The 13328-nt window shown below is 36.1% G+C and overlaps 1 protein-coding gene across 1 annotated transcript; it reads right to left on the minus strand.

Moving 5' to 3' along the window:
- Window positions 1-968: 968 nt before the first annotated feature.
- Window positions 969-11602, minus strand: LOC139118642 (C-signal-like). The gene is made up of 5 exons (XM_070682062.1): window positions 11345-11602; window positions 6682-6733; window positions 4239-4429; window positions 3689-3838; window positions 969-1777 (listed from the first exon to the last, which is right to left on the minus strand). The coding sequence occupies exons 1-5, from the start codon at window positions 11486-11488 to the stop codon at window positions 1556-1558; spliced, it is 759 nt and encodes a 252-aa protein (XP_070538163.1). The 5' UTR covers window positions 11489-11602; the 3' UTR covers window positions 969-1555.
- Between the last annotated feature and the right edge of the window lie 1726 nt (window positions 11603-13328).

Raw genomic sequence — 13328 nt, forward strand, 5'->3', positions numbered from 1 at the left:
AAAGGTGACCATTAGAGTCAAATTCAAGTAAAATGTCCAGATATGAAGCAGAAAAGGCCGTTTCTGTAGTTTCTTTAATCTCCAATTCTGGAGGATAAATCATAGCGAGATATTTACTGAATTCAGAGTTATTTATTGAAATAACATCGTCTATGTATCTATATGTTAGATTGAAAGTTCGAGCTACAGAGACCTTTTTCTGTTTGATTAAGTTCTGGATAAATTCTGCCTCGTATGAGAACAGAAATAAGTCTGCAAGCAAGGGAGCACAGTTAGTGCCCATAGGAATTCCTATACACTGTTGGAAAATGTGTCCTCCAAATTCAACAAATATGTTGTCGATGAGGAAATCAAGCATACTGATTTTTTCTAAAACAATTTAGCGTTAGTAACATTTTTAACAAAATATGTAGAATTATACCCTAATACTACATATTTGTAACGGCGTGAACCGTTTTTGTAGAAAAATGCTTGGTTGATGATGTTTTTCAAGCGTTCTTTCAATTTATTATGTGGTATTGTGGTATAAAATGTGGAAAAATCGAACGTTTTAATAGATGTTATTTTTGAAATAGATCTTGATTTCAAATTTTCCAAGAGTTCTTTCGAATTTTTTAATATCCACATTTGATTTATACCACTCAACATCACAGTATGCTTGAAGTCCCCGTTTAACAGTACAAAGAACAGAAGTCAGTATCTTCGATAACACTGTTGTTGAACATTTTGAAGATCCTGCGATAAACCTAGCTTTGTAAGGTGTTTTGTGGAGCTTTGGTATCCAGTATAAGCAAGGCAACTTATTATGATCATCCTTTGTTGTAATATTAAAATTATCCATGAATGAATTATAATTTGCCAAAATTTCAGATTTGCTGAATTGATTGTCTGTAAGTGGAGTTGGTGGAGGTCTTAGTTATACCAAGTTCGTCCATAAGACATTCAAAATAATACATCTTACAGACAAATACAATGTTATTGGCAGTTTTATCAGCAGGAACGACAACATATTTGTCATGGATATCATTCAAACACTTAACAGCATCAGGATCTTTAAATACGGAATAGGGTCTTCTACAAACATGTGATCTTAGTCGACCAATAAGAGTAACAATATTGCCCCCAGAAGCTGTTTAGTCGACAGAAGGGGCTGATTTCGCAAGATCTTTAAAGTGGACGGAGAAAGTATTTCAACTGTAGTTTTGGGGTCATTTGAGCTGATTTTCATATACATGACAATGAAGTCACTCACGTAGACACAACCTCACATTTAATAAGGAATAGAAATCTTTATCTCAATGTGTTGATCACTTCAAAAAATTCTGAACATGAGCAAAATACCGAGAAGAAGTGTGACTGTATAAAAAGTTCAGTTGCCCTACAGAGGCCCTATGGGCTGGTTGCCCTACATCTAAAATTTTAAGTTAGCTATTCTGTCTTATGAAAGACCGACTTGATTTCTACGATTACTCCTATATAGTAAAATCTTTTCGACTTGCACGATTTTGATCTCGTATCCAGTACATAAGATATCGTTGGGTTTCTGGAAACTGGATCACCATGGAAGCAACGCTCCTGTGTAATCATACAACAATACATTGTGTTCCTTTGTTCTTGTTGCCATGACATTCATCAAACCTTTGACAGAATCTTCTGTTGACATGGTATTATCAGGTCCCATGTCAGTTCGAACCGATCCCGGATTCAGAGTTACCACCAGTATCTTATCAGCTTCCAGTTCAATGCTTAGGTTCTTGCTTATCATATTCAATGCAATCTGTGAAGAAAGGAATCAGAAATGTATTTCGCAGGTTAAAACTCGAATTAAATCATACCAGTATATTGAAGGCGCAGATACTGTTGTCTGATTGTTTGAGACGTGATAAAAAACCGTGTTATATTCGCAATATCTTATGGTTTGAACAGGCACGAGTTCTAAGATAAAAACTAAACATATTTTGAGTTTAGTACTATGATATAATAGCAATGAACCATCACTGCAACGGGTATACCACTCGATTTTGACCAGTTATCCATGTGCACTCGCTATCGCTCGTGCACGTATGTCGTGAACTGGTCAAAATCAAATGCATACCGTCGCTGGGCGTCCTTTATAGCTTAAAGATACAATACAATTCAAGTATAGAGGAAGGGGCATCCTAAATTACTCAACTTTTAACTTCATATAAAAGTTAAGTATTGTAATAATTGAGTAACACAGACATTTCTCAAAATATTTTGTTCGCACCAGTCACAAAAAACTATACAACCTGCATACGCCTTTCAGTTTATTTTGCATTATCATAAAATATGTCTGGCTTATGATCATTTTATAAGGAAATATATGAATGTGACACGCCATGACACAGATATGGCATGCAGACTTCATTTTAGTTTGCATAAGGGCATGTCAATCTGCTTTGCAATACGATTATGTATTCCTGTCTAGTGACAATTTGTTAGAACTGGTTTACTCGAGCCAACAAATGCTTCAATTGAGTTTGTTCACACTCTGCACCGGCACAAAGTTAAGCTTAAAGCATTTAGGCATGGTTTTTTTGCGACATATGAGAAAAATTGAAAATGTAAAATGTCTTGCTCAGAAGACATACACATTATACACTTTTAATTGATGATGATTCATCGATTGCAACCTACAACTTGAAACTGAAATGATCATTCGATATGATGGTAAGGTGTGAAGATTGATTTTAATGGTTAGCCATAGTGGCTAAGTTTGTTTATAACACACCACATGCTCATTCCGTGTCGCGATTCGCCAGAATACGTTACGTGACGAGAAAATAGATACATCTAGTCCCCACCAAATCGACAAAAGTGACGTCAGAGTGTATTTTTTGAAAAGCTATTTCCCTAGGGAAATAGTTCTGACCAAATTTGGAGAAGTGCCCGGTCACGTGACCGTAGTGTCGTCTGCAGCTTTGCATCAATGGCGGGTGACTAGAATGTGATGTGTGTCCGGGATAGGTGACGACACATTCTCTAAAACAGATTTTCCAACATTTTCCAACATTCCAACAGCGTAGGAACTTGAATAGCTCATCGACGGAAAAGATTAAGGTGCAACTAAGGATGTCGCTAGGTAAGCTTATGCTTAGAATATTTTTTGAAAGAAAGTGGTACCACATCATCGCCCAGTAAACTTGTCACAATGGATTGTTGCGGTGCAAAATATCAAAACACATTAAACTATATAACAATACAACATGAGCATGTGGTGTGTTATAAACCACCTATAGCATGGTCTTTATTTGGGCTATAGCGCTCGTCTATTACCCCTCGTGGCCGTGTGTTACCAGAAACACATCGCTATTCCCCTCGGTCTACAGCCTCGGGGAATAGCGATGTGAGGTCTACAGCCTCGGGGAATAGCGATGTGTTTCTGGTAACACACGGCCACTCGGGGTAATAGACGGTTGCTATAGCCCTCATGACCAGGCAATAGGTGCTTAATATACATTTAAATACCAGGTGTCTTTCACTTGCATACTGTCCAAAGTTTGTCAAGACGTATATGGCAAATTATCAACGATAACTGGTCTGAACGGTGAATTATTTGGTGAAACCACTGACAACCGTGGGAATAGCATGTAAACCTTTAACATTTCAGCAAAAAGACAAGCTGTAAAATATTCAACTGTAACTATACCTTTTCTGTAAAACATACCTTAGAACATCTATAGCTGTAATGTCCAGCAATGTCATTGATATCAATGGAACTCCAATGACTGGATATATTAATGATTGCAGCACGTGATGTGCTATACTCATCTTTACCATAGGTCTGTGCTGCCTTCCTCAAGAGAGGCAGAAACCTCTGTGGAAATCAAAATCATGAGTTACAATTACATCAACTTTTATATCAGTGGTATAAGGATAGTTCGGAAAGTTACTAAATGTAGCATTGTAAATATAAACGACAATAAACCGTGTACACTAATTATATTACATTATATTATATTATATTATATTATATTATATTATATTATATTATATTATATTATATTATATTATATTATATTATATTATATTATATTATATTATATTATATCATCATCAATGGTTTGAATCTTCTACTCTAGAATATACACCCTTAGGGTTCATTCATGGTGTACTTTGCATACGAGTATGTATGTGTATATACTAAAGTTTTACATTTTACACCTTTTCGTAAAAATAAAAGTAAGTTCATATGTATGTAAGAATACGACTTCTACCTTGGTGACAAGCACTGGACCCACTGTATTCACTTTATATGTTGAAAGCATTGTTTCTTCCGTGACATCGTCAATTTTCGCTTCCCTAAGGAGAAATCCAGCATTATTTATCAATAAATTGAGTCCACTTCCAGCAAGTATCTGTTCCACCTGCAAGGCCGCACTGTCAATGGTTAATTTGTCAACAACGTCTGAAAAATGAAAACATATTTCTTATTTATCGCAGTCGCCTTGCATTCCTAGCATTTTAAAATTACTCTGGCAAGTATCATAGCAACTCATACAACTTGACTATATTTTATCCTCAGAAGAAAATATAACTTACCGCGATTGAGTCTGGTATTTATGATTCATGAGGCAATGAAGACTTTGACCATTTAAAGAACTCTTTATACTTCAGCAATTTAAAACATTGTGATTTGTTGTTTGAACAAACCAAAACAACTTGAAAAAGTTTCACATAAGTGAAAGAAATGTTCATAACAAATTTATTCGTTGATTTTTCTCACAGTTCATTGATTAATGATTTCTATGGCTCTATCAACAAGTCATAATATATGACAGTCCACTACTAAGTAGCTCAATTGTTTGCCTAATTGTTATTTGGATTGTAACACATCTTAGGTGTCTATGAATGGCGAATCATTTACAACATCTGATTAGTTACAGCATCGGATCTGATAGCTATTTAAACTTGCTCATTTTGAAATCGCTGTGACCATTTCTCGTTCGAAACAATGAACAAATCCTACAATACCCAATGATGATGAATTGTTTGTGGTTGTCCTACTGACAAGCGGCCACTTGGCCCGTGTAAAGAGTTAACATATTATTGATGCATGCCACAACTCAATGATATGCATATGTGCATCAAAGAACACATTCCTTATACCAAGATTAATTGAATTCAATCTGCTCAGAAATGCAGAAATAATGACAAAATATACTGTGTATAATAGTATATTGTCTTTGCATTTGAATTGGATCTTTTCATACATATTTTTACTATTGTTCCACGCATGGAAAAATTGAAACGAAATGATCACCGAGCACCCATATGAATTCGTATTGTTCAAAAATGCATGCATGTGTAAGCAAGCACGGTATCCTATTGCTAAATTAAAAATAACATTGGCTCGGACTTCCCAGTTATGGCCTTGGACTCGAAATATTCATGACAAAATGGGCGCCTGACGTATAGTGTAACAAACTGACATGTATTAACATGCAATTCATTGTTTATTAGTTTAGCTTCATAGTTTTATTAATCCCTCATGTAGTTAGAAATGAAGGAGCTATAAAAAGAGTTCTGCTGGTGGACATAATATTCCTAGCTACCAGAAGCCAAGCTTAGTCATTCGCAAATGTTGAGAGATGGGGGCTGTTGGAATTAGGGTTAGTAGTAGGGGACTTGAAGTGGCTTGAAGGTTTAATTCGCTCTGGGTATGAGGGGATTTGAAAACTTTAGTTCCCTAAGCTGCGACTGTTGATAATATTTTTCAATATTTCTATAAAATGTACCAAAATAGTTTCTTGCTGTCTTCCTACATGCTGAAACACAATATTCAGCTCCTCAACTAGGCCTAATAGAAAATTGAGTAAGAGTCAAGACTGAAAGTCATTTGTCAATGATACGAATACACATTACATATGCACTGGCTGTATTGTCAAGCTGAATACTAGTCAGTACAACATGCTATAAGGATTTGAACAAGAACTCAGTTCAAATTTTTTTAAAAGTGACAAAATTATCAAGTTACTCGGGCTACTACCCTACTACTGCCTACTGGCAATGTCACCGTCACTGAACATCGGCAGTGACAGTAACAGAGATATAGCTCTGACTCTGATGAAGTTAAGAGACATAATTATGACTTTCATGATAGTGAAAAACACTTGTACACCAGACCAAGCCGGAAAGCAAGACATGGATGATAAGCAGGCTTGACAGTTATGAATAATCGATAGCAAAAAGGATCAGTAGATGTATCGATATCAACAAAATAGGTTTGACTGTAAAAGAAAAGAAAAGTGCATCTCCTTGAATGTGATGGCACAGTTTACTGAATATACTCTTATAAGGCTACCTGTTTGTCACTTTCGCAACAAATACATTGTCCGTACAGTGTAATCATAACCTGAATTTCCAGTAGGTATGTTGAACTTTACATTTTTCTCAAAATTGTATTTAAAAACAACCATTAATTTTTGTAGTCGTTTTTAAAATCACGTTAAAATGCTTTAAGCATGTTCACATGGCCTGAGGATAAATATGCAGCTGGCGACAGCAATTAATACGAATGAAATAATACTTATGCAGATTGTATTGATAGGCTTAATACTTAATATTTCAACATGATAATATGTAAAACAAGAAATTAGAGTTGAATACAAAAAGTAGAAATGCAGAAAAATATAAAAATTATCAACATTTGATACATACCTATCTTTAGCACTGTAACAGATGGATTGTCCCTGCTTATCTGCTGTAATTCCTGTAAAACAAGCAAAACAATCATGTAATACTTTTTTGGTGATACATTAGAAGAGCCAGGTTAAAATCGGTGAAAACTCACATGATGTACTGAAATGAAGTTACCCTGAGTGTCATTTATTCTTATTTCTGTGTCGACTTATATCAAAGTTTACACATGAGTTTCGAATGATTACATAGAGAAAAACATTATTCAACATGTTAATATACAAATTGTACTTAGATGAAGAAAACTAAATAAAACACATCACTTATGTCTCTACACACCATGGTATGAGCACTAACTGTCAAAGTTTGCGGATAGTCACACGAAATGAGATCAATACCGATAGATAAAGGACTGAACTTATAAATGTCAGTTATAAGAGCAAAGACACTGCTACTATACTCTACGAAAACTACATACACTTTTTTAATAGTTGGTCATATTTCGTAAAATAAAAAAGTCATAGAATTGCAGACAAAATAGTGCAAAATTGTATAAAATCTCAATCACTGCGGTGACAGATTATTTGTCATAGTAACCTGTAGCGCCCTGTATGCACATGGCCGAGTTAACCAACAGAAAACCACAGAACGAAACAGTGAATATCATATGGGTTTATTGTCGGTCACGTGGGTTCCAAAAAGCAGTAGAGAAAAAGTTTATAATCGAGTCATGCATCACTTGATCGCATGCGCATATTGAATGAATCAGAAACTGACTGGGAGAGTAATGTGCCATATTTATCAACAAGTTCCTAAATGTTTATATATAATGGCGATTCCATGTAAACTTATGTATTGCTAAAGTCTATAGCAAATTCCTCTATGTTCTTCAAACACATACATATATACAAACACACACACACAAAGACATATAAAGTAATTTCCCCAACGACATGTATACTTATATATGTATAGGATAAAGCCCGAGTACGAGGGCTCTATCCGACATATAAAGCCCAACCCAACGATAAAATGTCGAGGCCGCAGGCCGAGACATTTTATCGTAGGGTTGGACTTTATATACCAGAAAGCCCGAGTACGAGGGCTCTATCCGACTTAAAAACTATCGCCCCTAACTGATATATTTTCGTTTTCAATGTGTTTACGTCAACCGTCCCCTTTGTCAATGTAACATGTTTATATGAATTAAAACTTTTATTTGTGAAATAGCCTTCCAATGTAACGGAACATGCTATAAATGCCCTAGGGCACATTATATAAATGCCCTAGGGCACAGCAGATTTTGTGTTGCAGCTGGTTTCCGCTGTGTTACCAAATTTGAATATTAAAACGTACCAGATGTCTACAGAATATGACATGTTCACTTTTGATTGGACAGTACTTTACTACTGCGCTGTCATTCGTTTCCGGAATTTGGTTACCAAGGCTTTATGAGTAAATAAAACACCCTGAATTGAGCACTCTGATTGGTCATAAACAGTAGATAGTATATATATATATATATATATATATATATATATATATATATTTGCGTCAAAGTACATGCTAACAACCTTTCTGTTTCAGACAACGGAAAATATAAAGATAATCTCGAGATATTTTTGTTGATTTTATGTACTACAAAACATAATCTAGAAATCTCGAGATAAAAACAAATGTAAGTTTAATACGGGCCATCGCAGAATACGGACAAAGAATTTAGCTTTACAGATGTCAATCTCGACCCCAGGACAGGACCAGATTGGTGTCGTAATAGTAAACTGCCGATTTAGTATTTGGATATCAAGCAGCGTTACCGTGACGGATGTGACCAAAAATAACCTCCAGAGGATTATTGATTGCTCTCGGTTCAGGGGTCATCGCCACACAACCGCAGCGAGCCGACTCAGAGGCCTTCTCGGTAGTTTTTATACGACATCGATCAGTGTCCCCAAGTTGTTGATTTAGCTCGCAAAATTTTGAAATTGTAGTTGTCTTTGATTATAAGAACCTCCCTGATGAACCTGTACCTACTTTATCACTGACTACCTACGACTCATACTTCTGCTAAGAGAACGGTACGGTATTGCTGAATATCCCACTTAATAGCTTGCAGGCTAATAGCTAGATTCGCCACAAATAGCTTGCTTTTAGCTCTTTTTGGCTATCCAAGCTATTCTCAGTTTCCATAGGACGTTTTTATCAGCCAATAGCTATTCTTACGGGGCTATTAGCTGGCTACCAGCTAACCGATGGTGATTTCTGAGAAAGGCTGGCTATTCAGCTATTCAAGCAATTAGCCACTTTTAGCTGCTGTTAGCTGTTATTAGCTTCTCGAGTTAGAAAAGAGTGTACTTCCCGAAAGTTCGTTAGCAAATGTGTAAAATGTGATAAAAATCAGATAATACATTAATGAATTGTGCTAGGCAGAAATTAATACAGGAATAATACAAAATGTTTTTGCATGAATTAAATTGACAAGAAAATAGCTGCTAGCCAGATAATAGTCTGCTAACATTACCTTAAAGCGGTTAAAAACGGCTATTAGGGAGCCTTCAGTAATTACAGGGGGGGTGGGCCGGGGGAATTTCGCGAACACCTGTACCGTAAAATGTGACCCTCCCCCAATCCTCCTGTCTAAAATGTGACCCTCCCCCTTGTCCGACATTCTAAAACTTGACCCTCCCCCCCAACCACTGCGGTATTCTCTCCGGGAATAACTAAAACAGTATCAGCTAATTTACATAACAATTGGTTCAATTGTTATGTTAGGGACAAATTACAGAGGGGAGGGCTTGTGTTTTTGGAGGGACAGTCGCAATTAATCACGCAAGAATTTTTGAAGAGATAATGGTATTTCATACAGTTTAGGGAGGGTCACCATATTTTGTGCAACTATAAGAAGGCAAGATGTAGCTGATTTAGTGCTTCATCCAAAAATATCAAATCATAATACATGGGAGTCTATCAGGCAAATTATTGACAATTTACTCCCACAAAACATGCTATATCTGTATTTTATATATGTTTGATAATGTATTTAAATGTACTTTGCTTGAATAGGGAAGTAAAATGAACATTTGTGTACAAGAAATTGATTTCTGAATTTCATCTAAAAAGTTGGTTCACTATCCATGGTGTTTATGATGAAATTATGAATAGTTATTTCCAATACAAAAATAGGTAAATCTTTGCATTTGTGTACTCTTGATTATTGATATTAATTTTCTTGATTAGACTAGAGTGGTTACAAGTCTATAGTTGTGTAAGAAATTTGATTTTGGAATTTCACCAAATGTCATTCAATACACTATGCATTGGGGTCTATGATGAAACTATGAATAATTTTTTTTCAGTACAAAATTAGATAAATCTGTGCATTTATGCATGCTTGATATTTAGATTATTGTTCTTGATTAGACTACAGTGGTTTCAAGTCAATGGTTGTGCAAGAAATATGATTTCGGAATTTCACCAAAATGTTCATACACTATGCATTGGGGTCTATGATGAAACTAAGAAATATTTTTTTTTCAGTACAAAATTAGATAAATCTGTGCATTTATGCATGCTTGATTATTTAGATTATTGTTCTTGATTAGACTACAGTGGTTTCAAGTCAATGGTTGTGCAAGAAATATGATTTCGGAATTTCACCAAAATGTCCATACACTATGCATTGGGGTCTATGATGAAACTATGAATAATTTTTTTTCAGTACAAAATTAGATAAATCTGTGCATTTATGTATGCTTGATTATTCACATTATTGTTCTTGATAAGACTAGAATGGTTACAAGTCCATGGTTGTGCAAGAAATTTGATTTTGGAATTTCACCAAAATGTCGATTCACTATGCATTGGGATCTATGATGAAACTATGAATAATTTTTTTTCAGTACAAAATTAGATAAATCTGTGCATTTATGTATGCTTGATTATTAAGATTAGTGTTCTTGATTAGACTAGAGTGGTTACAAGTCTATGGTTGTGTAAGAAATTTGATTTTGGAATCTCACCAAATGTCAATTCACTATGCATGGCGGTCTATAAGTGTGTGCGTATTTTGTTGGTGATTTCCTATTCAGGAAATATCACACGGACAATCAAAGTTTTGGCAATAATATCAGCTTCTGTCAAAAGTGACCCTCCCCCCAAGATAGGTTTATAAAAAGTGACCCTCCCCCTTGAACTGTTTTCTAAAAAGCGACCCTCCCCCAATTCCCCCGGCCCACCCCCGTCTGTAATTACTGAAGGCTCCCTTAGCTTGAACAGCTGAATAGCGAGGGATTTTGGTATCATAGCAGAATGGCTGCTAACTGTCCCCGAAGCAGCTATTAACATTTCCGTCATGGTGTCCGAACAAAATAGCTACCTGCTAATGATCCTGATTACCGAGGCTGTAAACCCTCGTAGCTAAATATGTCGAAGTCCCGCACTTTTATGGATGACCCCTTTTATGGTTGACCCTGACCAAGGCGCTGTCTATACGCCACAGTACCACTTACGTATTCACACTGCACAAGCTATTTAAATCCATGTATACCCGTACACATAGAGAAAGGCTGAGTACAACAATAAGTTCGCAGCTATATCCTAAGGTGTATGTCCACTTATCTGCACTCATGCCCTCACCTTACAAATTTGGAAGGCACGAGTCGAAACATTCGCGGCGAATACTCACGTAAGCGGTATCTGGCGACCTGCACGATGCAAATATATGTGCAGGAGGAGAGGGCAGTCGTACAAATTGTTTCACAAACTCCAAGCCGATGCCTCGGCTACAACCAGTAATTAACACGGTTTTTGCCTTCAAAGATGCCGCCATAATCGACTTGCTCCTGTGGTATAGCTTAAGCGTCTGCGTTTCCCGTGCCAAGCTTTTAAGCTGTGAAAGGTGCGTGCCCTTTAACCTCTGTGTGGAAGAGTTGCGCCTGTTGCAGCCGATAACGTATTAAATAACCGATAACGCAGTGGTTGGAGGCGCTGTCGTACATTAGACTCTCTCAGTCTCTCTTCGCTCATATGCTGGCTGCCTATGGAGATTATAATACTAAAATTTCGACTTACTGTGAATTGCACTGATGGCAACAAAAAGCCAACTCTGTCTATACCCTCTTGGTGACGTGACCTTTCTTAAATAATGGAGGGGGGGGAGGTTGGAGGAATCGCGATCGGAATTTTTGATCCCCTCGATACCTTAAAAAATTCAACCCTCATCTATGTGATCAAAATTTTTTAAGTCCCCCAATCGCATCTGCTTGCAGATATTCGACACTACCCTTTTTGATGCACACAGAAATATTCTGTAGTAGTTATGGAAATGTTGTCAGCAGTTTCTAGAACCATATTTCTTGGACAATTTTTTAATTAATTCATTTTTAAATTCATGAGTGGAGTTTTGGATTTATCAGTCTAAAGCGACTTGATTTAATCCAAATCTGGTCGGTTCAATGGAACCGGCTGAAGAGCATCAAGAATGACGGTTATGACAGAGTATGTTTTTGCTACACTTTGCCAAATAGTGAAAAACTGAGCACGGTGACCTACTGAAGATTTTTTTCAATAAAAAGTACAAGACATATATGACCTATACGCTGCTTATAAAAGTTATCCAAAATTGACAATAATGAAGGGTTGAAATACACTATCAAATAAACTTTTAATCGTAGAAATTTGGTGTAAAATTTGGAAATTTGGTGACAATAAAAAAAAATCCATTACTTCAAACATGTTTTCATATAAGTTAGAATCTTTACTGAACAAAATTTTAATTTTGTGTTATTGTACGACGAGAATGTGAACATGTCATTCACTGCATGAACTTGAAATAAATAATTTTATATATTTATTGTCAGAGAATCTTTCATGGAAAAACAATGATTTTAATAGTACGTTTGTAGAAAATCAAGCTCGGTGACCCAATATATTCTTTTATTACGTCATTAGTAGTACAGTGTCTTACTGTAGATACTGAAACTACATACCTTCTAAGATTTTAAGATTTTAGCTTCGAGGCACCGCTTCCTATCACTGTTTATTTTACAAACCGGAGATTCGTGAGACAATGCGTCTAATCCATCATGTGCCTTTTTCGCGACCAATTGACACCTTTCCGGCCAAAAGAGCTTTATCTTCGGGAAACCTCGCCTTCCTTAATCAGAGACATTTCCACCCTCAACAGAGACACTTTACTTCACTGGACTCAATGCACGGTCTCTCACCAAAGTATTATTAGCCACTGTCTATTATTACTTTATTAATAAAGTAGATATATATATAGCAATAGACGACTTATTCTCCCGACTACTTTGTCAGACCTGGTCATATTACACACACAACCACACCCGCACCCCAATCCCCCCCACACACTACACATACACACACTTACTTCAAGTACAAAGTAATAATATCTGTCACGTAAGTTTGATGCATCCCCCAATCTTTAGACAGAAATCAAAGTATTCGTAGCTCTACACTCTCATTTACATTGTTTGGATGTACCATTCTATTTCTATGTGATATTAAAATTTGATAAACAACATTTGTTTTTCTGGCGAAATTTTGAAACAAACTCAAAGAGTTTGTTTAACAGCGTAGATATGTCAGCATTGATAATGTGCAGTTTTTCTGATATACAAAAATGACATCGTTTGCTTATAATAGGG

The sequence above is a fragment of the Ptychodera flava genome, chromosome 19 (genome assembly GCF_041260155.1).
Source record: "Ptychodera flava strain L36383 chromosome 19, AS_Pfla_20210202, whole genome shotgun sequence".
NCBI classification, from domain to species: Eukaryota; Metazoa; Hemichordata; class Enteropneusta; family Ptychoderidae; genus Ptychodera; species Ptychodera flava.